The 22,875-nt window shown below is 35.2% G+C and overlaps 1 protein-coding gene across 1 annotated transcript in view; it reads left to right on the forward strand.

The window, feature by feature from the left end:
• Positions 1–11,610, forward strand: part of LOC145239857 (somatostatin receptor type 2-like) — a 166,007-nt gene extending 154,397 nt beyond the window's left edge. Inside the window, exon 2 of the mRNA XM_080103418.1 lies at positions 9,415–11,610. Within this exon, the coding sequence (XP_079959544.1) occupies positions 9,671–10,918 (1,248 nt within the window). The 5' untranslated portion in view covers positions 9,415–9,670 and the 3' untranslated portion in view covers positions 10,919–11,610. The remainder of the gene's footprint in view (positions 1–9,414) is intronic.
• Positions 11,611–22,875: the final 11,265 nt, after the last annotated feature.

The following is a 22,875-nucleotide window of genomic DNA, read 5'->3' on the forward strand; positions in this document are numbered from 1 at the left end:
ACAAAATATATAAATTTAAAAGAGATATAAATAATAAAATAAAAAGGTTATGTAATTTAAAAGAAATACACGTACTCACAAAAGCAGAACTTTTTTTACACATTTTTTTCTTTAAAACCATAACAATGAGACTAACAATTACCTAGATCTTAGTAATTATTTGTTTTAATAGAACTGTTTTAATTGTACTGTTTACTTAGTTAACCTAAGTTGGTATTACATTTATTTTACATTTACTTTTTTTTTTAATTATTACTTTTAGACTGTGACGTTTACACCCGGAAGTAATGAGTCACACGTAGGTCGCTTTTATTCATTCCTTTTGGTCAAGATCAAAGTGTAGTATCTGTTCTTCAGATGCTGCACTTCATTTTCTTGTTCTCTTTCGGTGGAGGAGAAATCATTCACGACTGAGACAATTTTTATTTTTGTACCTTTTCTCCACGTTAAAAAACGATCCTGGTGTCTAACTCTGTCCCGTGGGGAGGCATAGTAAATAGGTACAATATAATTGTACTATTCAGAAATATTATTTATAGTTCGTCCATTTCAGTTAGTATACATTTCCTTTACGCTTAATTAATTTACAATCATTAATATCGTTAAACAATTCCGTTTAAACCCGAAATTATGCCACCCAAACGAAGTAGAAACGAAAGTGAGGAAGAAAGAATGGAAAGATTGGAAGCTAATAGACTAAGAGTTGCTGCAATTCGCTCCAATGAAAACAATTCAGATAGAGAAAGACGTCTAGAACTTAACAGGATACGTCAAAGAGAAAGGAGAGCAAGACTGTCAGATTTGGAAAGAGAACCCCAACGTGAAGCTGACAGAACTAGACATGCTGTAAGGCGGTTAAATTCATCACAAGATGAAATTCAAGAAAGGCAAAGATATGCACTGGAAAGAGAAGCAATATTACGATCGAATGAATTATATGAGGTAAGTAGACGTACACAAGGTCAGTTGAGAGTGGCTCAACAACATCAGAATGAATCGGAAACCCAACGAAGCTTTCGCCTATACCAAGGGCAACAACGAGAGGCTGCATGGAGAAAGAGTATGACTTTGCCCCAGCAATTGACAGAAAACGAGGCAGCTAGATAACGAATGACTGCTTTGAGACACCATGAAATAGAACACTGCAATAGAAAAGGATTGCTCTACAACAAAAATGACTCTCTCACTACAGCTGATATAGGAAAAATGGACAAAGTATGTCAACATTGCTCAGCTGTAAAATTTAAAGGAGAAACCCCTGGTTGTTGTTGTTCTTCTGGCAAAGTTGTGCTTGATAGCTTTCCACCACTGCCTCAGTTGCTTCAAGATTTGCTCTCCGGCAATGGTCCCATCTCTAAAGATTTTCTGCAAAATCTACGCAGTTATAACAATTGTTTTGCAATGACATCATTTGGTCACAAAATTGCGGCAGTACATGGGTGGAATCCTTCTTTTAGAATTTGAGGCCAGGTTTGCCACCAGATTGGGAGTCTTTTACCACCTGAAGATGAAACAGCAAAGTTTATTCAAGTCTACTTCTTGGATAGTCTGGAAGAGGAACTACATAATCGGGGACGTGACAGTAGACTCAATAGAGACATTCTCCAAAGTCTGACTGAATTTTTACATGAGAACAACAGCTTTATTTGTCAGCTGAAAACAACAAAGGAGAGGATTGAAGAAGAACACTTGGTAGAACATAAAGTTGTCATAAGGGAAGACCGAAGGCCGCAAGAAGAGCATCCACGGCGATTCAATGCTCCAACAACAACGTATGAGATTGGAATATTAATGGAGAATGAACCAACAGCTAACCGGGATATTGTCTTGCGTTTTAGAAATGATACATTAAAATGGATCTCCGAACTACATCCCCTCTACGATACTTTAATGTACCCGTTAATGTACCCCTATGGTTCTCCATCTTACAACATCTACATGAAGGCATCCAATGGGCGAAAAGTTACCCAACAGCAATTTTATTCGTACCATTTAATGACTCGGCCTGGAAACTATTTTCTCTGGTACCGAAGGCTATTTCAACAATGGCTGGTGGATGTGTACTGCAAGATTGAAACAGAATGTTTACAGTTCCTGAGGCGTGAGCAACAGACCCTGAGAGCTGACAATTATAGCAACTTGAGAGATTCAATTCTTAGGGAGGATGGGAATCCAGAACAGTTTGGTCAACGAGTTGTACTTCCGGCAACTTATACAGGAGGCCCTCGATACATGTTTGAGCGTCAAAGTGATGCCATGGCATATGTTTGGCGAATGGGCCGAGCCGACCTCTTCATCACGTTCACAACAAATCCAAAGTGGACAGAAATTACAGAAAATTGTCTTCAAGGGCAAGACCCTCAGGATCGTCCAGATATTGTTGCCAGGGTTTTCAGGCAGAAGCTAAAAAAGTTACTTGAATTTATTAAAAAGGGAGGATTTGGCAGGTTGAGGGCTTTCCTGTACAGTATTGAATATCAAAAAAGAGGACTGCCGCATGCACACATCCTCACCTGGCAGGCCCCAGAGGACAAACTTCTACCAGAAAAAATGGATCTCTGCATATCTGCAGAGATCCCTGACAAAGAGGAAGATCCTGATCTTCATGCTAAAGTGATGGCACATATGGTGCATGGACCTTGTGGACCATTTAATCCAAATTGTCCATGTATGATTGACAACAAATGTTCCAAAAAATACCCAAAAGAATTTCTTCAGTGTACCGAGCAAGGCCAAGACTCTTACCCCAAGTACAGGCGAAGAAAACCAGAAGATGGAGGCCAGACTGGTACAATAAGGATGAAGAGAAATGGTCGGTATGTTAATCAAGAAATAACAAACCAGTGGATTGTTCCGTACAACAAGGTCCTCCTTCAGCAGTTCAACGCTCACATTAACGTAGAAATTTGCAGCTCGATCCAAAGCATCAAATATGTCCTCAAATACGTGAATAAAGGATGTGATCAAGCAGTGTTTGAACTACAAAGAACTGATGGAGCAGCTAACCAACAAGGCCAAGTACAAAGTCACATTGTGGATGAGATCCAGCAGTTCCAGAATGCAAGGTATGTCGGCAGTTCAGAGGCGGCCTGGAGGATATTGGAACATCCCATCCATGAACATTTCCCCCCAATTGTACAACTTTCTGTTCATCTTGAAAATGGGCAGCGTGTCATGTTCTCAGCTGATACTGCTCTGGAACGAGCCCAAGGTCCACCGCCTGCCACAACTTTGACAGCATTTTTTCAACTCTGCCATGAGGATGACTTTGCAAGGGGTCTCAAATACGTAGAAGTCCCTGAGTTTTACACTTGGAACAAATCGACAAAGAAATGGATGAGAAGAATGTGTGGGGTACAAGTTGAAGGTACTGAAAATGATGATGTATGGAAGGCACCATGCATTGGGAGAATCTACACGATTAGTCCAAAAGCAGGGGAGTGTTATTTCTTATGCCTGTTGCTCAATGAGGTTGCTGGTCCAACTTCATTTCAAAATTTGCGAGCATACAATGGTCAGGTGTTTGAAACATACAGAGCAGCGTGCCTTGCTCGAGGCCTTCTAGAAAATGACCATCACTTGCATCAAGCAATAGGAGAGGCAAGTGCCACTCAATCACCTTCAAATTTGCGAAGCTTATTTGTGATAATTTTAACAGCCTGTGAGCCAAGAAATCCTCTTGAGATCTGGATGGCTTTTCGTGATGTAATATCAGAAGACATTCTTCACAGATACAGGCAAGAAGTTAACAATCCAGAAGCAGATTTTAATGAGGACATCTACAATAAAACTCTTTGTCTAATTGAAGAAAAAGTTCTCCTTATGTGCGGTCAACCATTGGCAAGCTATGGATTACCTGCACCAACGCAAGGGAGAGATGAAAGACTCGCGAGAGAGTATCAACGTGAAGTTACTTATAATCTTGAAGAACTTTCCCTACAAGCAGAAAATATGCAAGAAAAACTGACCGATTCTCAAAGAGAAGTTTACAATTCATTCATGGCAATGTTGGAAGCACAAGGTGAAATGAACAAAAACATGATGTTTCTTGATGCTCCAGGTGGTGCGGGCAAGACTTTTGTAATCAATTTGATCCTTGCAAAGATTAGATCCATGAGAAAGATTGTGCTTGCAACAGCATTCAGTGGCATTGCTGCTACTCTACTACAAGGTGACCGCACTCTTCACAGCACTTTTAAAGTACCCTTGGATACTCATCGAATGGATCAGCCAGTTTGCAAAATTACTGGTAACTCAGCCTTGGCAAATGTAATTAGAGACACCTCTGCAATCATTGTAGACGAAGCCCCAATGACGCACAAGAGTGCTTATGAAGCAATTGACCGAACACTGCAAGACATCACAGGAAACAAGAATCCCATGGGTGGCATTCCAACCTTATTTTGCGGTGATTTCCGTCAAATCCTCCCAGTGGTTAAAAATGGCACAAGGGCTAACATTGTCAATGCAAGTTTGAAACAATCCTATCTCTGGAGGCACGTTATAGTGAAGAGACTGACTACTAATATGAGAGCCTATATCTCTGATAACACAGCTGCAGCAGACTTCTCAAAATTGCTTCTCCAAATCGGTAATGGTCAGTTTCCTATCACTTCTTCACCTGACACAATTAAGATTCCAACTGCGCTTGGTAAATGTGTCGGTAATCAGAAGCAACTGAAAGACAAATTGTACCCAGACCTGCAAAACAATGGAAAATCACCGGATTGGCTTGCTGAGAGGGCTATTATTTCGCCATTAAACAGCAATGTGAATCATTTGAACAATTCAATAATGGATGAATTTCCAGGAGACACAAAGCAATACAAGTCAGTTGATTCGGCTACTAATGAATATGAAGCTGTTCACTACCCTGTGGAGTTTTTAAACTCTTTGGAGATATCTGGAATGCCTCCACACATTTTAAATCTCAAAATTGGATCGCCAATCATGATTCTTCGATCCTTGGAACCGCCAAAAACAACAAACGGAACCAGATGTGTTATCACCAGATTGCACACCAATGTACTTGAGGCCACCATTTCCTGTGGTCCCTACAAAGGCGAAACCGTTCTACTACCAAGGATCCCCTTAGTTCCATCGGACTCAGAACTTCCATTTAAATTCCGGAGACTCCAATTTCCTGTGAAGGTGTGTTTTGCAATGAGCATAAACAAAAGTCAAGGTCAGACATTTAACACCATTGGCGTAGACTTGACATCAGACTGCTTCAGTCACGGTATGTTCTACGTCTCCATCAGCCGGACAGGAAGTTCAGAAAAACTCTACATTCTGGCTCCAAATCAAAGCAGCAGAAATGTAGTTTACCCTGAGGCTCTTCAGTGAAAAGTTCGAGAAATGGATATGAGGAAAAACTGACATGATCTGATTGTGGTAAGTTTTTAGTATTGAATGTGCAAGATAAAATTTAAGCAAGAGTTGAAAATTACTTCAATGAAAAATTTACTATGTAACATCAAGTAACCTTCCTTTTTGATGAAAATGTTTTGTGAAGTTCCTGATTGAATTTCAGTCACTACAAGAGGTAGTTAAAATGTTAATCACCTTATGCAATCGTTGCTCTTACAACATCAACTTACTGGAAAGGTGCCCACAGATTTTGGTACCCGAGTGCGCAACAAAGCTCCGTGCGAAGCACGGGTATCTTTGCTAGTATTAAATAAAGAAGTAGTCAATCACCTCAGCAGAAATAACGTTCTTAGTGACACACAATATGGTTTCTGTTCTGCTAGATCTACAGCAGATGTGCTATCTCATAGGATTAGTTAATCTCTCGACAAAGGCTTCCTTTCTAGGGCAATTGCTCTTGACATATCAAAGGCCTTCGATAAGATATGGCATAAAGGCCTGCTTCACAAGATTTCCAGCTACAGTGTAACTAGAAATGTTTCTCAATTATTAAATCATTTCTCTCTGATAGACTCATAAGAGTAGTGGTTGATGGGCAGAAATCAGAAACCCACAGTATTAATGCTGGAGTCCCTCAGGAGTCCATCCTGGGCCCAATTCTCTTCCTGATCTACATCAATGATCTCCCAAAACACATATTTAAATCATGCATTGACATCTATGCTGATGACACTACCATCTATGGCAACACATCGTAAATGACAAAGTTCTCTCTGATTCTCTCTCCTCTGATCTTGAGTGCATGGTACAGTGGGGGAAGAGGTGGCTGGTTACTTTTAATGCATCTAAAACCAAGCTCCTATTTTTACATCATCAATGCTCTGATCCCCATCTGGCATCAATTGAAATGGACGGTTCTCGTCTTGGGGAGGCTCCATGTTTTGACAAGCTTCTGAGATTGACCTTTACTCCTGATCTGAAATGGAACACGTACATCAAGTCTATTGCCAAAGTTGCTGGGAAAATGGTGGGATCCTTTTACCGCTCCAGAAGATATCTCACTGCAAATGCAATTCTCTATCTATATAAAAGCCAAGTACGTCCAAGAGATGGAGTACTGCTGCCACATCTGGGCAGGAGCTGCTAAAAACAGCCTATCCTGCCTTGACAGAGTACAAAATAGACTTTGTGGCTTAGTGGGGGGTGCTCTTTTCTCTTCCCTTCAACTTCTCTCCCACAGAAGAGACGTTGCGAACCTGTCTTTGTTTTATCGTTATTTCCATGGCCAGTGCTCGTCTGAGCTCCAATTTCTGGTCCCCCCCTCGCCAATCTTTCACGAAAAACACCCATCTAGCTGAAACCACTGTCAATAATTTTCCCCATTCTTTATCTGTGCCTAAATCAAAACATACATTCCATGAACAAAGCTTCTTTCTTAGAAGTGCATGCCTGTGGAACTTTCTTCCATTTGCCTGTTTCCCACCTGACTACAACTTGGATGTCTTCAAGTCCAACATAAACAAATTCCTGATAAACCGCCTCCTTAAGAAAAACACTTTATCAAATCTCCATTACTAACGATTACTACCATATTGTCCCATTGTACATGCAATAACCCTTATCCCCGAGTGGCTTCCGGGTCTTGATGAGTGGTGACTACCATGTAAAAAAAAAAGCCTTCTATCATGTTTGAAAGTAACATAATGTTCAACAAGCGAGATCGAAGATGCGTCACTGTACAAATCATATCTCCAAGAACAGAACCATTTCCAGCACTCTCAAAATGCATCGCTGGATTGCCATGAATTACAGGGACGTGTCCACGGTGATGAAAACAAAGTTTTTGACAATGGTTATGGTTTTTGGTGTGCTTTCAAGTGAGAGCCACATCATGCCATCTTACATCTTCCAAGTCGGCTTCAAAGTCAACACCAAAGTATACCTGGATGTACTGAAGTGTGTGGTGATACTCTGGTGCAAGCAGGTGGCTGCTGACAAAATCTGGTTGTGGCAACAGGACTTGATGCCAGCCAACAAGTCCAAAGACACCGCAGGCTTGGCTTCAGAAGGAATGTAACAATTTTGCACTCTTCTCTCACTGCCCCCTTCAAACGTGAACCTGATTGACTACTTCGTTTAGTCATACATCGAGAACATCACCTCCCACAACACCAAAGCCAGCCTGATCGCAGCCATCCGCCGAGTATTTGCCAAGCTTTCACCGGTGCTTGTGGAAAAGTTCCACATGCTCCCAGTTCTGGGCCCGTATAGAGTATGAAGGCGGCTACATTGAATAGATGTCAGTTCTACAACAAAATCGAGTTACCGGAATTGATTTTTTCAATAAAAGTTTTAAAATAAAGTTTTAGTTTTTTTTTCTTTTGGTTGACACTTTTATCATTCCATCCTGTATATATATATATATATATATATATATATATATATATATATATATATATATATATATATATACTATAATAATTATTAAATACCTACAGAGACTAGTGTTTCATTCTTTCAGGAATCGACACCAGTCGATAGATTCGCAACCGATAACAAAAGCCATTTCTGGCTTCATTAGCAAGCACCTAATCCATTCGGCTACTGTTAACAACGAGAAATATTGTTGAAATTTAAACATTTATTTTTTAAATGCTTTTTAACGTCTGTCAGAGTAATCTAATCATTATACGATGATCTGTGCATAAGAGCTAAATTGACCGACTTTAATTCAACTGAAAGTGTTCAACGATAAGAAATGAGTTTCTTAAAAGGGCTGACATAGGGGTTGGATAAAATAATGGAAAATAATTATAAGTTGTTTTCTGATGACAGCACTCCCACGAAATCTTGAAGAACAGTTATTGTCGAAATAGGACTATCCAGATGATTGTTAAGCTCTGTTGTAATTTTGGCCGCCATGGTTTTGTGTTCTTATTTCACAGTCCTGACAAGAGCTCTACGATCACTTTCAGACAGCTTTGACTTTTTTCCAGAATTTGTACGAGCAATAATTCAGTTTCGTGTTCTCGTTGAGTTATTTCAACATATGGGATCGATTTAGTAGAATGTTGTATTAGAAATTGAGAACCTCCTAAAATCTTGAATGTTTTGCATTTTTTCTTTTGTTTTCTTTTTTGTTTGTTTGTTCGTTTTTTTTTGTTTTTTGGATAATTTGGTAGTTTAGTGTCCAATCGATAATAATCCATTGAAAAAAATTGAAAAAAAATGAAAAAAAATTGGAAAAAAATTGAAAAAACAGTGAAAAAAAGTTGAAAAAAGTTGAAAAGAATTGAAAAAAATAAATGAGGAATGTGCACCGTATCATTCAATTCTATTAAATCCATTTCGTTTATCGATGGCTGTAAAATATTTTCATCACCTCATCAGAGATTTTCCTTAGCCTACCCACGTTTTCCTCTATTTATTTCCTTTCCCGCTTTTCCTTCTCGCTTTTTTTAATCTTGCTTTTTTTCCTTCTTTCCTCCTTCTCTCTTTAAACTGTGTTTCTCAAATGGAGTTTCTATTGGAATGTCTGGCACAAATGCACATTGGAGACTTCGAGATATTCATATTTGATCGTTACTAACATATAAAACACACTTCTGGTTTGCATGCACGATAACATTTCCTCCATTTGGCTTTTCATAAATTTTTTCAGTGAAGAAGATAGCTTAGCCATATGGATGAAGATGGATGCCATATTGATGAAGATGGTCAGAAAAACATCAGTAATAATATATTTTCCAAGTCATTTTTGTTCTGATGCAGTTTCTAAGATGATGGCTTTATTAAATTTGTGCAAATTCCGAAACATCATGAAATCTATTATTCAACGTAATCTTGGCATTGTGATAATTTATTATCAACTAAATGCTTAAAACGTAATCTCGTTTAGAGTTTATATGTATTTCCAAATGTCAAAATGTCAACTTTTATGGGAAAAGACCAAAACATAATGCCATTTGTTTTGTAAAGTGTATGATTTTATTACTATTATGACTTGTCTATTACTTTTAATATTTTGTTTTTTATTTATTGCAGATTTCAGAAGACGTAAAAAGACCCTAGAGCAATAATAATTACTGGCATCAACGATGACAACGAATAGTGGCAGCGACTATTATAACTCTTGAGAAATCGTTTTTTAATATTTTGATCTTTATTACGGCTACATTGAAACAATTCGATTGATGGTGGAGCCTTGTACATAAGCAATTATTGAAGCAACTGATACACCATAAATGACAGAGAAAAGGATATTCTTTTCTATCCTTGTTAGTGTATAACATTACGATTTATGTACACAAACGCCATGGCACTAATAACTAACAAGTCAATAATTCTTGAAGAGATCAAGATCTCAACACTTACACCATGGAATGAATTCTTCAAGAATGTCAGTGAATCTATTACAAATGATACAGCGAACAGTTTTTTGAATGGTACTTCACACTTCCGAAGAAATAGAGGCTTGCTGTTACATATTCTTCCGATTGTTTTGGTCATTTTTTATGCTATAGTTTTTGTCATCGGGATGATAGGAAATTGTTTGGTTATTTACGTTGTGACTATGTTCTCCAAAATGAAAACTGTTACCAACATGTACATTGTTAATCTAGCCGTGGCAGATGTTCTATTTTTATTAAGCATGCCATTTTTGATAATTACAACCATTTTAGGACACTGGACCTTTGGTTACGGTATGTGTAAACTCTACATGATTCTTGTCTCAATAAACTATTTCACTGGTATATTTACGCTTACGGTGATGAGCGCTGACCGATACATGGCTGTGTGCCACCCTATCCAATCGGTTACACTTCGAACTCCAAAATATTCCTTCATTCTCTGTATTATCATTTGGGTGTTATCCATATTGATTATGATGCCAACATTTTTATATTCAAAAACAGTGCACAGTCCTGGAAGAAAGGGTGAAACTTGTACGATATCATGGCCAAGCAACAAACTAATAGAAGGCAATAAAGTATTTGTCTGGTACTGCTTTTTTCTTTCATACACGATACCAGTGCCACTGATATCTTTTTTCTACTCCATGGTTATCATACGATTGAAATCAGTTGGTCCACTCAAAAAATCGAAAGAGAAAAAAAAGTCCCACCGTAAAGTTACAAGGATGGTTTTAACAGTTGTTGGGGTCTATATGATGTTTTGGCTGCCTTACTGGGTTTTTCAAGTTACACTTATTTTAAGAGAGCGCCGACGTCTTGAATTATGGGAGGTTTTATTGTTTAATGCTTGCACCATACTGACATTTGCAAATAGCATGATGAATCCATTGTTATACAACTTCTTGAGTGACAACTTCAGAAAGAGCTTTATAAAAGCTTTTACGCGCGTTTCTCAATTTGAAGTCAACAAATCTCTGGTAACAGAAAATAGTATGTATCCGCGAATTAATCAGCGGTCGGAATGTCACCAAAGCGCTGTTGAAGACTATGAGATTTCTTCAGTACAAACGAATGCACCAGCAGTAAAGGGAATAAAAGCAACCTACGTGCAAGGTAGAGGAAGGCATACTTAGCTTCCTAACAGAATTAAGTGAAAAAATCTTGAGAAACGTTCTATAGAACAATTGTAAATTTTATGATGGGGTAAATGAAAGTATATGACAATCATAATAGATAATCCTTGCGGCTATACAAATACATAGATCATATATATATATATATATATATATATATATATATATATACTAGCTGTACCCTGCCACGCGTTGCTGTGGCTCAGTTTGGTGTAATGGAAAATTCTAATAAAAAGAGAAAATGCATGTTTCTTATATTCTTAGTACAGCAATCCACTCCAAAAAGTAAAAAAAAAAGCGAAAATGAAAAAAAATGTTACTCTTGCAGAAATGGAAATGGATCCTGATCCTTGGGATTACCGTCAATCATGGCTTGGGCTCGACCAACAATCAGTGGATAAAGCTGAACGTAGCAAAAATGTTGAAACGCTAAATGTTTTGTTTTTTTTCTGTATACAAAAATGTGAGTTAGTAATTGATATTTGAATGATGGGGGGAGGGTTACTATACACAGATTCGAAAAAGTTGTCAAAAACAAATAAATGAAAGGTAAGGTAAGTTATATTTCTACCTAACTGGATAATTGTTTAGTGTTTTAATGTAATGTAAAATGTTTAATCGGCTCGAAAAACAGAAATGGTTGCAGACTCTGTTGATTAAGTTAAGTTTGGGAAAGTAAGTTGAAAACTAAAAACTATACAATACAGTGTCAAAAACCCACCGAATATATGTTACCATGACATAGGCTGATATAATCGGTGGGTTTGTAACAGTATTTTGTATAGTTTTTTAGTTTTAACGCACTTTTTCAAACTTAACGTAATCCACAGTGTCCGCCACCATTTGTATCTTTCAAATACACCGATAAACAGTTTTTCGAGACGACTAAACGTTACATTAAATGAAAAGGGTTTGTATTACTAAACACAGATACAAAGAAGTTGTCAAAAAATAAATATATAACAAGTAAATGTTATCAAAGGCAAGAAAAGTAAATGTTCTACCTAACTGGATAAGATTGTAGTGTTTTTATGTAATGTATAATGTTTAATCGGTTCAGAAACATGCAGTGTTTATCGGTATATTTGAAAAATGCAAATGGCGGCAGACTGTATCAGACACATTAAGTTTGGGGATATTTTGGGAAAATGAGTTTAAACTAAAAAACTATACAAAATACTGTTAGGAACTCACTCAATATATGTTACTGTGACGTAGGCTGACATATAATCAGTGGTTTTAAACTTTTGCTCAATACAGGTGACGACTTTTAAGAGTCCCTTTTAGTGATTACCTGGTTTGAGGATATTTGTACAACTAAATGACAAATTTGCTCCAAAAATCCAGTATTATTTTACTTTAAGGCCCGTCTCATGTTCGTATATAATGAAATATTTTATTGTAGATTTCGGGGTACTAAAAACGAATCTGCAAACCGTTTCCGTCGCAAAAAGAAAGTTTTCATGATATGAAGAAATTACTTTTTCCAAAAGTGGGTGATCACTTTTCAATGTAAATTTAACTTAGAATGAGCACCCACTTTCTGACCACCTGAGAGAGGGGCATTTTTCTGTGTGTTTCTTGGCTAAAAAGGTTTTTGTTTGATTTCTTTTGCATGGTAATAACCCCTGAACTCTGGGACTATTTTCCATTTCACAGCCGTAGCCTTCGTTTATGTTACGCGCGAGCATAAGCGAAAGCTGTTTAGCCAATAAACATGGGAAAAGTCCCACCCACTCTCAGCTGGCTAGAAAGTGGGTGCTTATTTTAAGTTAAATTTACATGGAAAAGTAATCGCCTACTTTTCGAAAAAGTTATTTCTTCATATCATAAAAACTATATTTTGCGACGGAAACAGTTTGCAGATTCGTTTTCAGCACACCGAAATCTACAAAAACTTTTTTTGTTATATCCAAACGTGAGACGCACACATGGAAATTTTATCAAAAATCCGGGAGAAAATAGTGAGTTTGTATTACTGTACACATAGATTCGAAAAAGTTGTCAAAAAACAAATATATAACAAATAAATGTTATCAAAGGCAAGATAAGTTACTTTTCTACCAAACTGGATATATTTTTCGTGTTTTTATTCAATGTAACATATTTATTCAGCTCGAAAAACATACAGTGTTTACCGATGTATTGGAAAATTCAAGATGGCGTCTGATTCTCTCTTTAACACGGTAAGTTTGGGAAAAGGTGTTATAAATAAAAAACTATACAAAATACTATTAAAAACCGCCGAATATATGTCAACCTATGTCACGGTAACATATATTGAGCGAGTTTTTAAAAGTATTTTATCTGGGTTTTTATTTATAACACCTTTTTCCCAAACTTACCGTGTTAAAGAGAGAATCAGACGCCATCTTGAATTTTCCAATACATCGGTAAACACTGTATGTTTTTCGAGCTGAATAAATATGTTACATTGAATAAAAACACGAAAAATATATCCAGTTTGGTAGAAAAGTAACTTATCTTGCTTTTGATACCATTTATTTGTTATATATTTGTTTTTTAATATATATAATTTAAAAAATAGGGATTTTTTTTTTTACCCATCTATTAATTAGAAAGTTAACTGTTGTAATTCGAAAGTCGTCCACGTGTTGTGCACGTGAAAGGCTAATTTCTACCGGAAATGGCGAATAGTCCCGCAGTTATGAAAAATATTTTTATTTTATTAAATATATTTTTATAATTTGCGATCTTAATGATAAAACTTTAATTAAACGTGGAAATGTGATTTAAAAAAATAGCGCAGATCACTCTCTGCATCAGCACCGAAAGTACAGAATAGTTAGAAAACATCCTCCCTCCCCATGTTAAGAATGACTTTCTAAATAATGTTAATGATTCAGTACTGTTCCTTGTCTGCTTTAAGTTTAACTTTTGTTTAATAAATTGTTAGGTAAAAGTCCAGAATAGTTACAAAACACCCCTATCCCCATGTTAAGAATGGCTTTCTAAATAATAACGTCATTATTTCAGCGGGGTAGCTTCTCTGCATAAGTGCCATGTTTTGTTATTAAATTGTTAGTTGAAAGGACAGAATAGTTACAAAATACCATCCCCATGTTAAGAATGTCTTTCTAAATAACATTATTTCAGCACGGTATTTTCTATGCATACGTACTATCTATTTTTGTTTATTAAATTGTTAGGTGAAAGTATAGAATAGATGCAAAACTCCCTCCCCATGTTAAGAATAGCTTTCTTAACATGGGGACTTTCGGTATTATTTCAGCACGGTACCTTCTCTGCATAAGTACTATCTTTTGTTTATTAAATTGTTAGATGAAAATATAAAATAGTTACAGAACACTCTCCCTTTCCCATGTTAAGAATGGCTTTCTTAATAGCGTTATTTCAGCACGGTACCTTCTCTGCATAAGTACCATGTTTTGTTTATTAAATTGTTAGGTGAAAGTACAGTACTCATGCAGAGAGTGGTCCGTGTTGTAATAATAATGTTAATATTTAAAAAGCCATTCTTAACATGGGGAGGGGAGGGTGTATTTTAACCTTACAATTGAATAAAAAACATTGTAATTAAACCTGGAAATACTATTTAAAAAATAGCGCGGACAAAAAAAAACGGGTTTGTATTACTGTACACATAGATTCGAAAAAGTTGTCAAAAAACAAATATATAACAAATAAATGTTATTAAAGTCTTATAAGATAAGTTACTTTTCTACCAAACTGGATATATTTTTCGTGTTTTTATTCAATGTAACATATTTATTCAGCTCGAAAAACATACAGTGTTTACCGATGTATTGGAAAATTCAAGATGGCGTCTGATTCTCTCTTTAACACGGTAAGTTTGGAAAAAGGTGTTATAAATAAAAAACTATACAAAATACTATTAAAAACCGCCGAATATATGTCAACCTATGTCACGGTAACATATATTGAGCGAGTTTTTAAAAGTATTTTATCTGGGTTTTTATTTATAACACCTTTTCCCAAACTTACCGTGTTAAAGAGAGAATCAGACGCCATCTTGAATTTTCCAATACATCGGTAAACACTGTATGTTTTTCGAGCTGAATAAACATGTTACATTGAATAAAAACACGAAAAATATATCCAGTTTGGTAGAAAAGTAACTTATCTTGCTTTTGATACCATTTATTTGTTATATATTTGTTTTTTGACAACTTTTTCGAATCTATGTGTACAGTAATACAAACCTTTCAATTGTAAGGTTAAAGTACAATATATATATATATATATATATATATATATATATATATATATATATATAATTTAAAAAATAGGGATTTTCAATAGGTTACATTGAATAAAAACATGAAAAATATAAATCACATCCCCCCCCCAAACAAATTAGAGTGGTCGGTGTTCTGTAGTAGCGTATCTGGATATTTACCAAAAAAAAAATATTTAGGTTTGGCTATAAATTCCTAAACTCATTTCACCCTAAATAATTTAAGTGACTGAAATAGGAATCTAATTGAATCTTTAATTTCCTGAATAGTATGCGAGAATTCATTTTTCTTCGAGTTATATCGAATTCATTAATACGGACTTTAGGGGCTTTTTTCGTAATGTTACTGTAAAAATTATTTTTTATTGTTACAAATTACAATGCTTTAAAAAAAGCAAAAATAAATTCTTGCGTTTTTTATTTACTACTGAAAACCATAACTTTAGTAAAGGTATTTTTTGTTTAAACAAAATAAAACATTTTCACTAAGAGTTAAGTAAAAATAATTAGTTCATTATATTCTGCGATCATTATTTGAAAAATACTGCAATTTTCATTAAAATTGGTTAATTTCCTGGTTTTTGGTGCATTTTTAAGTAAAGGGAGGAGTCAAAATGTGTATACACTTTGAGCGTCGGCATTCATTTTGTGTTTTGTTTTTAATGATGCAATGTTGTCAACTGAGATTTTAAAAAACCCGCGAGAATTCCAGAATCCTACAATAAAAAAATTATAAATATAGTATATTCAATATATAAAATGTTCCGTGTTTTCTCACTATATGTTTCTGGAATTATATTGAAGCGGTTAGCTCCCCAGAAGGCTTACATATTTTATCAGCTAGTTTTGCCTGTTTTTTTCAGAGAGGGTATTTTTTTTTTTTTTTTTTTTTTTTGCAGGAAACAAATCATAAACTCAAACATTTTATAATAAAAGTTAAATTGAAATATGCTGCAAATTTAACATCACAATAATTTGAAATTAGAAAAATAAAAAACAAAAAAAACTTTGTTTTAGCATAGCAAGCGACAAACTTTTTTTTTGACCTTATATAATAAAGAAAAGATGTGTAAATTAAAAAATTTGGAAGATAAACAAATGAAATATGTTTTTTTTTTGTTTTTTGTTTACTTATCGAGTTAACAGAAAATGAAATCTTTTGTCAATTCGTGGCTGTGAAATGAATCGAACCGGAAGTTCAGTTTTATCAACAGAGTAGGATTCGCAGTAACGGTTAAAAAAAAATATATATATACAGCCATGGCGAAAATTATGGAGCACTAATGAAAAATCGACATTATGATTCAAACTTATATATTTAAAGGTAAAGAATAATAAAGTAAACGGATTAATAAATCTATTCTAACAACAATTAATATTTGATATGCCCTCCTTTTGCCTTTCTAACAGCTTTTATTCATTTTTTGCATTAACCAAATTGTTGCGGATGGTATAATGGGTTTTCTGTCACTCTTCATGAAGTTTGGGCTCTAATTCGTTTTTTGATGAACATTTGTGCTTTCTCAATCTTTTCCTTAGATGAGACCACAAAATTTCAATGGGATTTATGTCTGGGGATTGAGGGGCTACTTTCTCACTGTAATTCCTTTTTTTTAAACCAACCTGTTGAAACTTTTGATGTATTGCATGAGTCATTGTCTTGTTGGAAGATTACATCACTTGGAATATTTTAGTCAAAGAGTTTTGGTAAACCTAGTCCAGCATGTTAGTATAAATCTTGGAGTTCATTCTGCCCTCACGTGTGTACAACAGTCCAGTGCCTGAAGAAGCCATGCAGCTTACTTCTCCAAATTTGAACTACACGATTAGGATGAAATGCCTACGGCAAACATAAATCGCTCCGGGGGTGCTAAAGATCTGATGAAAAAAATGAGAATTTGCTACAAGTTTTAAATAAATGTTATTGATGTGTATTCACATAAAAATTGCAATTGTTTCTTCCAAACTTTGAGATAAGTTAACAGCTTTGCAAATTCCAGTCATTTTTTTTTTTCTTATTGGCCTGAAACAATTATGGCTTCTTCCTTGCTTTACATTCTTTTAATCTCGCTTCTATTAATCTTCTGCCCATTGTTTGAGCTGATATGTTTTTAATTGCATTCTCCCTAAGTTCAGCAGCAAACTCTGAAGAATTTTTCTTCTTATCTGAAAGGGATGCTCTTTTTAAAGATTTGTCTAGACTTTTCACGTCCTTTTCTAGTTTTGAAATACTTTGTTTCCTTATACCTTCTTATCGTTGTTTAAACTCTGTTTTTTTAACATTCCATCTACCTATGAATTTCTACCTGAGAATATTCTTCAACAGATAAAACAACAATCTGTGCCTTTTTAATTTATAAAAAATGCTTTAATTTATAAAAGCTGCTTCTTTAAATGCACTTTTAATTAAATATACTATCATAGCACTGGTAGAAATTAAATAATACCTGAAGAAAATTAAATAACTTTTAGTATGTAAATGAACCACTTTAAAAATAATAATGCATTTTGTATGAAACTCAGCTATAAATCGTGAAAGAGACTTTAAAGCAAATAAAAACTACAATCTACTGTTAAATATTTTACATTTGCTCTCAAATGTTCACTGTACTCTTTTTAACATAAATGTGTAGGTTTGAACAATTATATAAGTTTTTTATAGGTGCTCCATAATATATACATCCATTTTGACCGTGGTTGCATATATTATATATTATAAATCCGTATTCCTGTCTGTTCACCATGACGTCAAAGCATATATAATGCGTTAGTAGGACGCCATATGACGCCATAGCATATTGCATCATCTATGACGTCAAATGACATAATGTATGACGTCATGTATGATGTCATATATAGGGCTAAAAATTTGCCGGGAAAGCAGTCCCTAATACGTGACGTCATAAATTATGCTATATGTTAACGTCATATGACATATCCTATGACGTAATGTGTGGCATATTACGTCATATTAATGACGTAATACATGATGTAACTATATATGTTATGACGTCATTGTGAACAGGGATACGGATTTATTACAATATATATATATATATATATATATATACATACATATATATAGTGAGTGTATATTACGGAAAAAAAATGAGTTTAAAAGAAAAAAGTTCGTCACGACTTTCAAAGAGGGCGCTGTACTTTTGCAAAAAGAAAAAGGTTTGTCTCGACTTAGAAAGGTAAATTTTTATGTATGATGTATATATGTATACATTTATGTACATATGTATATACATATGTATATATATGTACATATATACATACGTATATATGTGTATATATCCACATATTGTGTATCTATTGCTTATAATTATGTCATAGCATAAAATATATGTTATGACGTCATACGTGATGACACTGAATAAAAACAAAAACAGGATTTATGACATATATGATGCCATTTGCTATGTTGTGTGTGATGTCATCTGCAATGACAATACAATACGTCATTATCAAGAAACAACGATAAATAGATAAGAATACGAATTTATTATATATATATTTGTCAGTGGATAATTATATTTAAAAAAAACAATAGCGAGAGAGAGAGAGAGAGATTTCTCCAGAACCTGTGTTACTATACACATAGATTCGAAAAAGTGGTTAAAAAACAAATACCTAACAAATAAATGTTATCAAAGGCAAGATAAGTTAGTCTTCTACCTATCTGGAAAGGTTTTTAGTGGTTTTACTCACTTTAAAACTTTTTTAAATCATACAATGTTTATCGATATATTTTAAAAAGTAAAATGGCGGCATGCTCGCTGTTGAACCCAGTAGTTTGGGAATATTAATTCGAACAAACAAATTATACAAAATAGTGTTAAAACCCATCGAATATATGTCCTACTGTGTCACGGTAACATATATTGAGTTTCTAACAGTATTTTGTATAATTTTTTTGTTTAAACTTGTTTTCTCAAACTTACCGTGTTCAACAGTGTTGTGGGGGGATCACCCTCCAAATAGACTGTTCTATCGATTATATAAACCTTTTGATCCCAGGTGTGGATTAAACATCAGAGCGACCCTCGCCTGCTCGGTGACGTTTACTACTCTTTTCAGTTGTAACCTTTTTACGTTGTTGTTCCAGTAATACATTGTTTAAACTCTATTCTGTTGTTCTGTTTTCTTTGTGACTTATTGCAGGCCATAACACTGGCGACATTGGATTCGGAGAACGTACTCATGTTTAAAAACGGTGTTCTAAAAAACTAAACACTGACGACATTGGATTCAAGGAGCATACTAAAATCGAGACCAGTTACGACATTGAAAAAAAATACTCGCATTGAAATAGTATTCTAAAAATACTAACAACGTCGGACTCAAGCGTAACAAAGTGTCTAACATAACACTTGCAACTGAAAGGTTCACGATAACTAAAAAAAAATAATAAAATAAAACGCAGATCATTACGGAAAAAATGAGTTGAAAAGAAAAAAAGTTCGTCACGACTTTCAAAGATAGCGCTGTACTTCTGCAAAAAGAAAAAGGTTTGTAGCGACTTGGAAAGGTAAATTTTTATACTTTTGGAAAAAGAATTCGTCACTTGTGGTTTTCGCTGCTAAAATCCGGCGCTATTATTTTTTCTCTCTGGAGAAAAATATACACTTGATTTTTTTTTCTTTACACAATAAACTTTTTATATATATAACTTTACACAATGAACTTTTTATATATGTTTTTTCTGTTCGTTTTATTGTCTGGAGAAAGAAATAAGAAAGAATAAAACGGTTTTGTAAAATTCAGCAAACGTTTTGAAATTGCTAATGCTGACAAAGCAAAATGGACGAATTGAAAGTAGCATTGGAACATTTGACCAAGTTGCATATCGATGCCGCAAAGCGTCAGTTACAATCCGAAAAACACTGGACTGAACGTCAAATACGATTCGAGGAACAGCAAAAGGAAGTTCAAAAACAGTTAGCTGAATATCAATTAGAAGTTCAAAAACAGTTAGCCGAACGTCAATTACGACCAGAGGAATTGCTTACAGAAATTTTTAAGAATAATGCGAACGTGGAAAGCAATTCAGCATTTTCTAAGAATACAATATGGACCGCAATAGACAATTTTTAAATACGAGGAAGGGGAAAAATCATTCGCATTATATTTTCGGCGTTATAAAGATTTTTTTTAATATTGACTGCAGAAACTGGTCTGATCAAAAGAAAACCAGACTTCTACTACGAAAATTGGAAATAGCTGAGCATGATAAATTCGTGGATTACATCTTGCCTCGGAAAACAGCAGATTTATCATTCAATAAGATGATAAATTTGTTAACAGAACTTTTCTCACCGAAAACGTCTATTTTCGATAAGCATTGAAGATGTTTGAATGTGGTAAAAGACGATAATGACGATTTTGACACCTACGCAGCTGTAGTGAAAAAACACTGTGATGACTTTAAGTTGTCTGAACTAACAGCAGACAATTTTAAATGTCTTGTGTTTGCGCAAGGGTTTACCTCTGGAAAAGAAGCGGAAATCAGGCGCAGAGTCCTTATAAAATTAGAAAATGAACCGAACTTAACACTTCAAAAATTGACTGAGGATTGTCAAAAAGTAGAAATTATAAAAAAGATGCAAGAAATATCGAAGCAGGCATCGCGAATATAAAAAAGTAATTATGAAAAAAACCGTCGAAATGGCACACAGACACTAACCACCGAAACTCAGAAAAACTAAAAGCACTGAGCCCTTGTTTTAGATGTGGTGGAATACATTGGGTAAGGGATTGCCCATTTTTTTAACAAAAAGATGCCATTTATGCAATAAGATCGGTCATAAATGTTTGCACTGTAGGAAAACTCAGAATAGAGGGCGTGTACATCAAACCAGAACTAAGGACGTCGTAGATGAAAGCCTACGCAAATATGTAACGGTTAACATTTTCGGCAAGGCTATTAAATTCCAATTAGACAGTGGATCGGATCTTTCAATAATAAATCTCAAAACGTGGAAAATATTACGAAAGCCGACTATGTTAAAAACTAACAGAACGGCGACGGCCGTTAATTGTAATATAATTAATTTTGAAGGTGAATTAATTACAAACGTCATTTTATGGGGGAAAACAAAAAAAACTAAGATTGTATGTGCTAAAAGATAGTGAGAACCTGTTCGGTTCTGACAGCATGGAGGAGTTTCGTCTCTGGGATCTTCCTATATCCAGATTCTGCAAGAAAATAGATACCCGCCTAGCAGAAACGGATTATTTGTTTTAAAAAAGAATTCACAAACGTATTTACTCCTGGCCTGGGGAGATGTACAAAAATGGCCGCAGATTTTAAGTTGAAACCTGGCACACAACCGGTGTTTAAAAAGAAACGTAATGTCCCGTTCGCTTCCCTGAACAAAATAAATCAGGAACTAGACAGATTAGAAAGCATCGGTATACTGGCTAAAATTGAATATAGTAAGTGGGCTGCTCTGGCAGTTTACGTAAAGAAAAGGTCCGAGGAAATTCGTGTTTGCGCCGACTTCGCAACCGGACTCAACGGCTCCTTAGACGATTTTCACTATCCATTACCTAGTCCAGAAGAAGTGTTCACGAAATTAAATGGCAGCAAATTTTTTTCTAAGATCGACCTAAGCGACACTTACCTACAGATTCCGGTAAACGACAAAAGCGCTAACCTCCTCTGTATTAACACTCATCGGGGTTTGTACAGATACGAAAGACTCGCATTTGGTATCAAGGTGGCACCGGCAATATTCCAGCAAGTAATGGATACTATGCTGTCCGGCTTGGACACCGCAATCGCATATCTTGATGACATTATCATAGCGAGCAAAAGCAGGGAGGAACATGAAAACATATCAGACAAGTATTCAGTCAAATACAAGATTATGGATTTAAGATCAAAGCAGATAAATGCGAATTCTTTTTACAAACAATTAAATACCTGGGTCATATAATCGATAAAGATGGCAGACGCCCAGACCGAGATAGGGCGACCGCTGTTAAAGAAATGCCGGCACTAGTAAACATAACTCAATTGCAGAGTTTTTTAGGTTTGGCAAATTATTACCAGGGGTTCATCCTAAATATGCACAAATTGTGCGCACCACTTAATGAATTGCTGAAAAAGGATAAGGTGGACAGAAGATTGTCAGACATCATTCCAAGAAATAAAAAAAATCCTGACTTCAAAACTATTCCTAGCGCATTTCAACCCGCAGTTGGACATAATAGTAGCTAGCGACGCTAATCAATATGGCGTCGGGGCGTGCATGCCGAATGGCTCAAAACAGCCTATTGCTTCCGCATCACAGACTCTCTTGCCAGCAGAAAAGAATTATTCTCAGATCGAGTTTTTTGCAGTTTCAAAATTCCACCAGTTCTTGTATGGAAGACATTTTTTTCTACAAACCGACCATAACCCGTTGATATCCATTTTTGAATAAAAAAAGGACTTCCAACATTCACTGTGAACCGACTATTAAGATGGGGAACTATTCTGCTGAACTATAATTTTACAATTGAATTTCTCCCCTCAAAACAACTCGCCTATGCAGATGGTCTATCAAGACTGATTCCTGCCAAAATGGAACCTCTTGAAGATTCAGTAATCGCGGCACTATGTATTAATAGTGATGTAAAAACCATGATAAACAATATTATCCGCGAACTGCCGGTCACACTTCAGGAAATTAAGTCAGAATCCCTAAATGACAATTTCATTCAAACC

Source organism: Euprymna scolopes, chromosome 19 (assembly GCF_053919585.1).
Source record: "Euprymna scolopes isolate OS-2025 chromosome 19, ASM5391958v1, whole genome shotgun sequence".
Lineage (NCBI taxonomy): Eukaryota > Metazoa > Mollusca > Cephalopoda > Sepiida > Sepiolidae > Euprymna > Euprymna scolopes.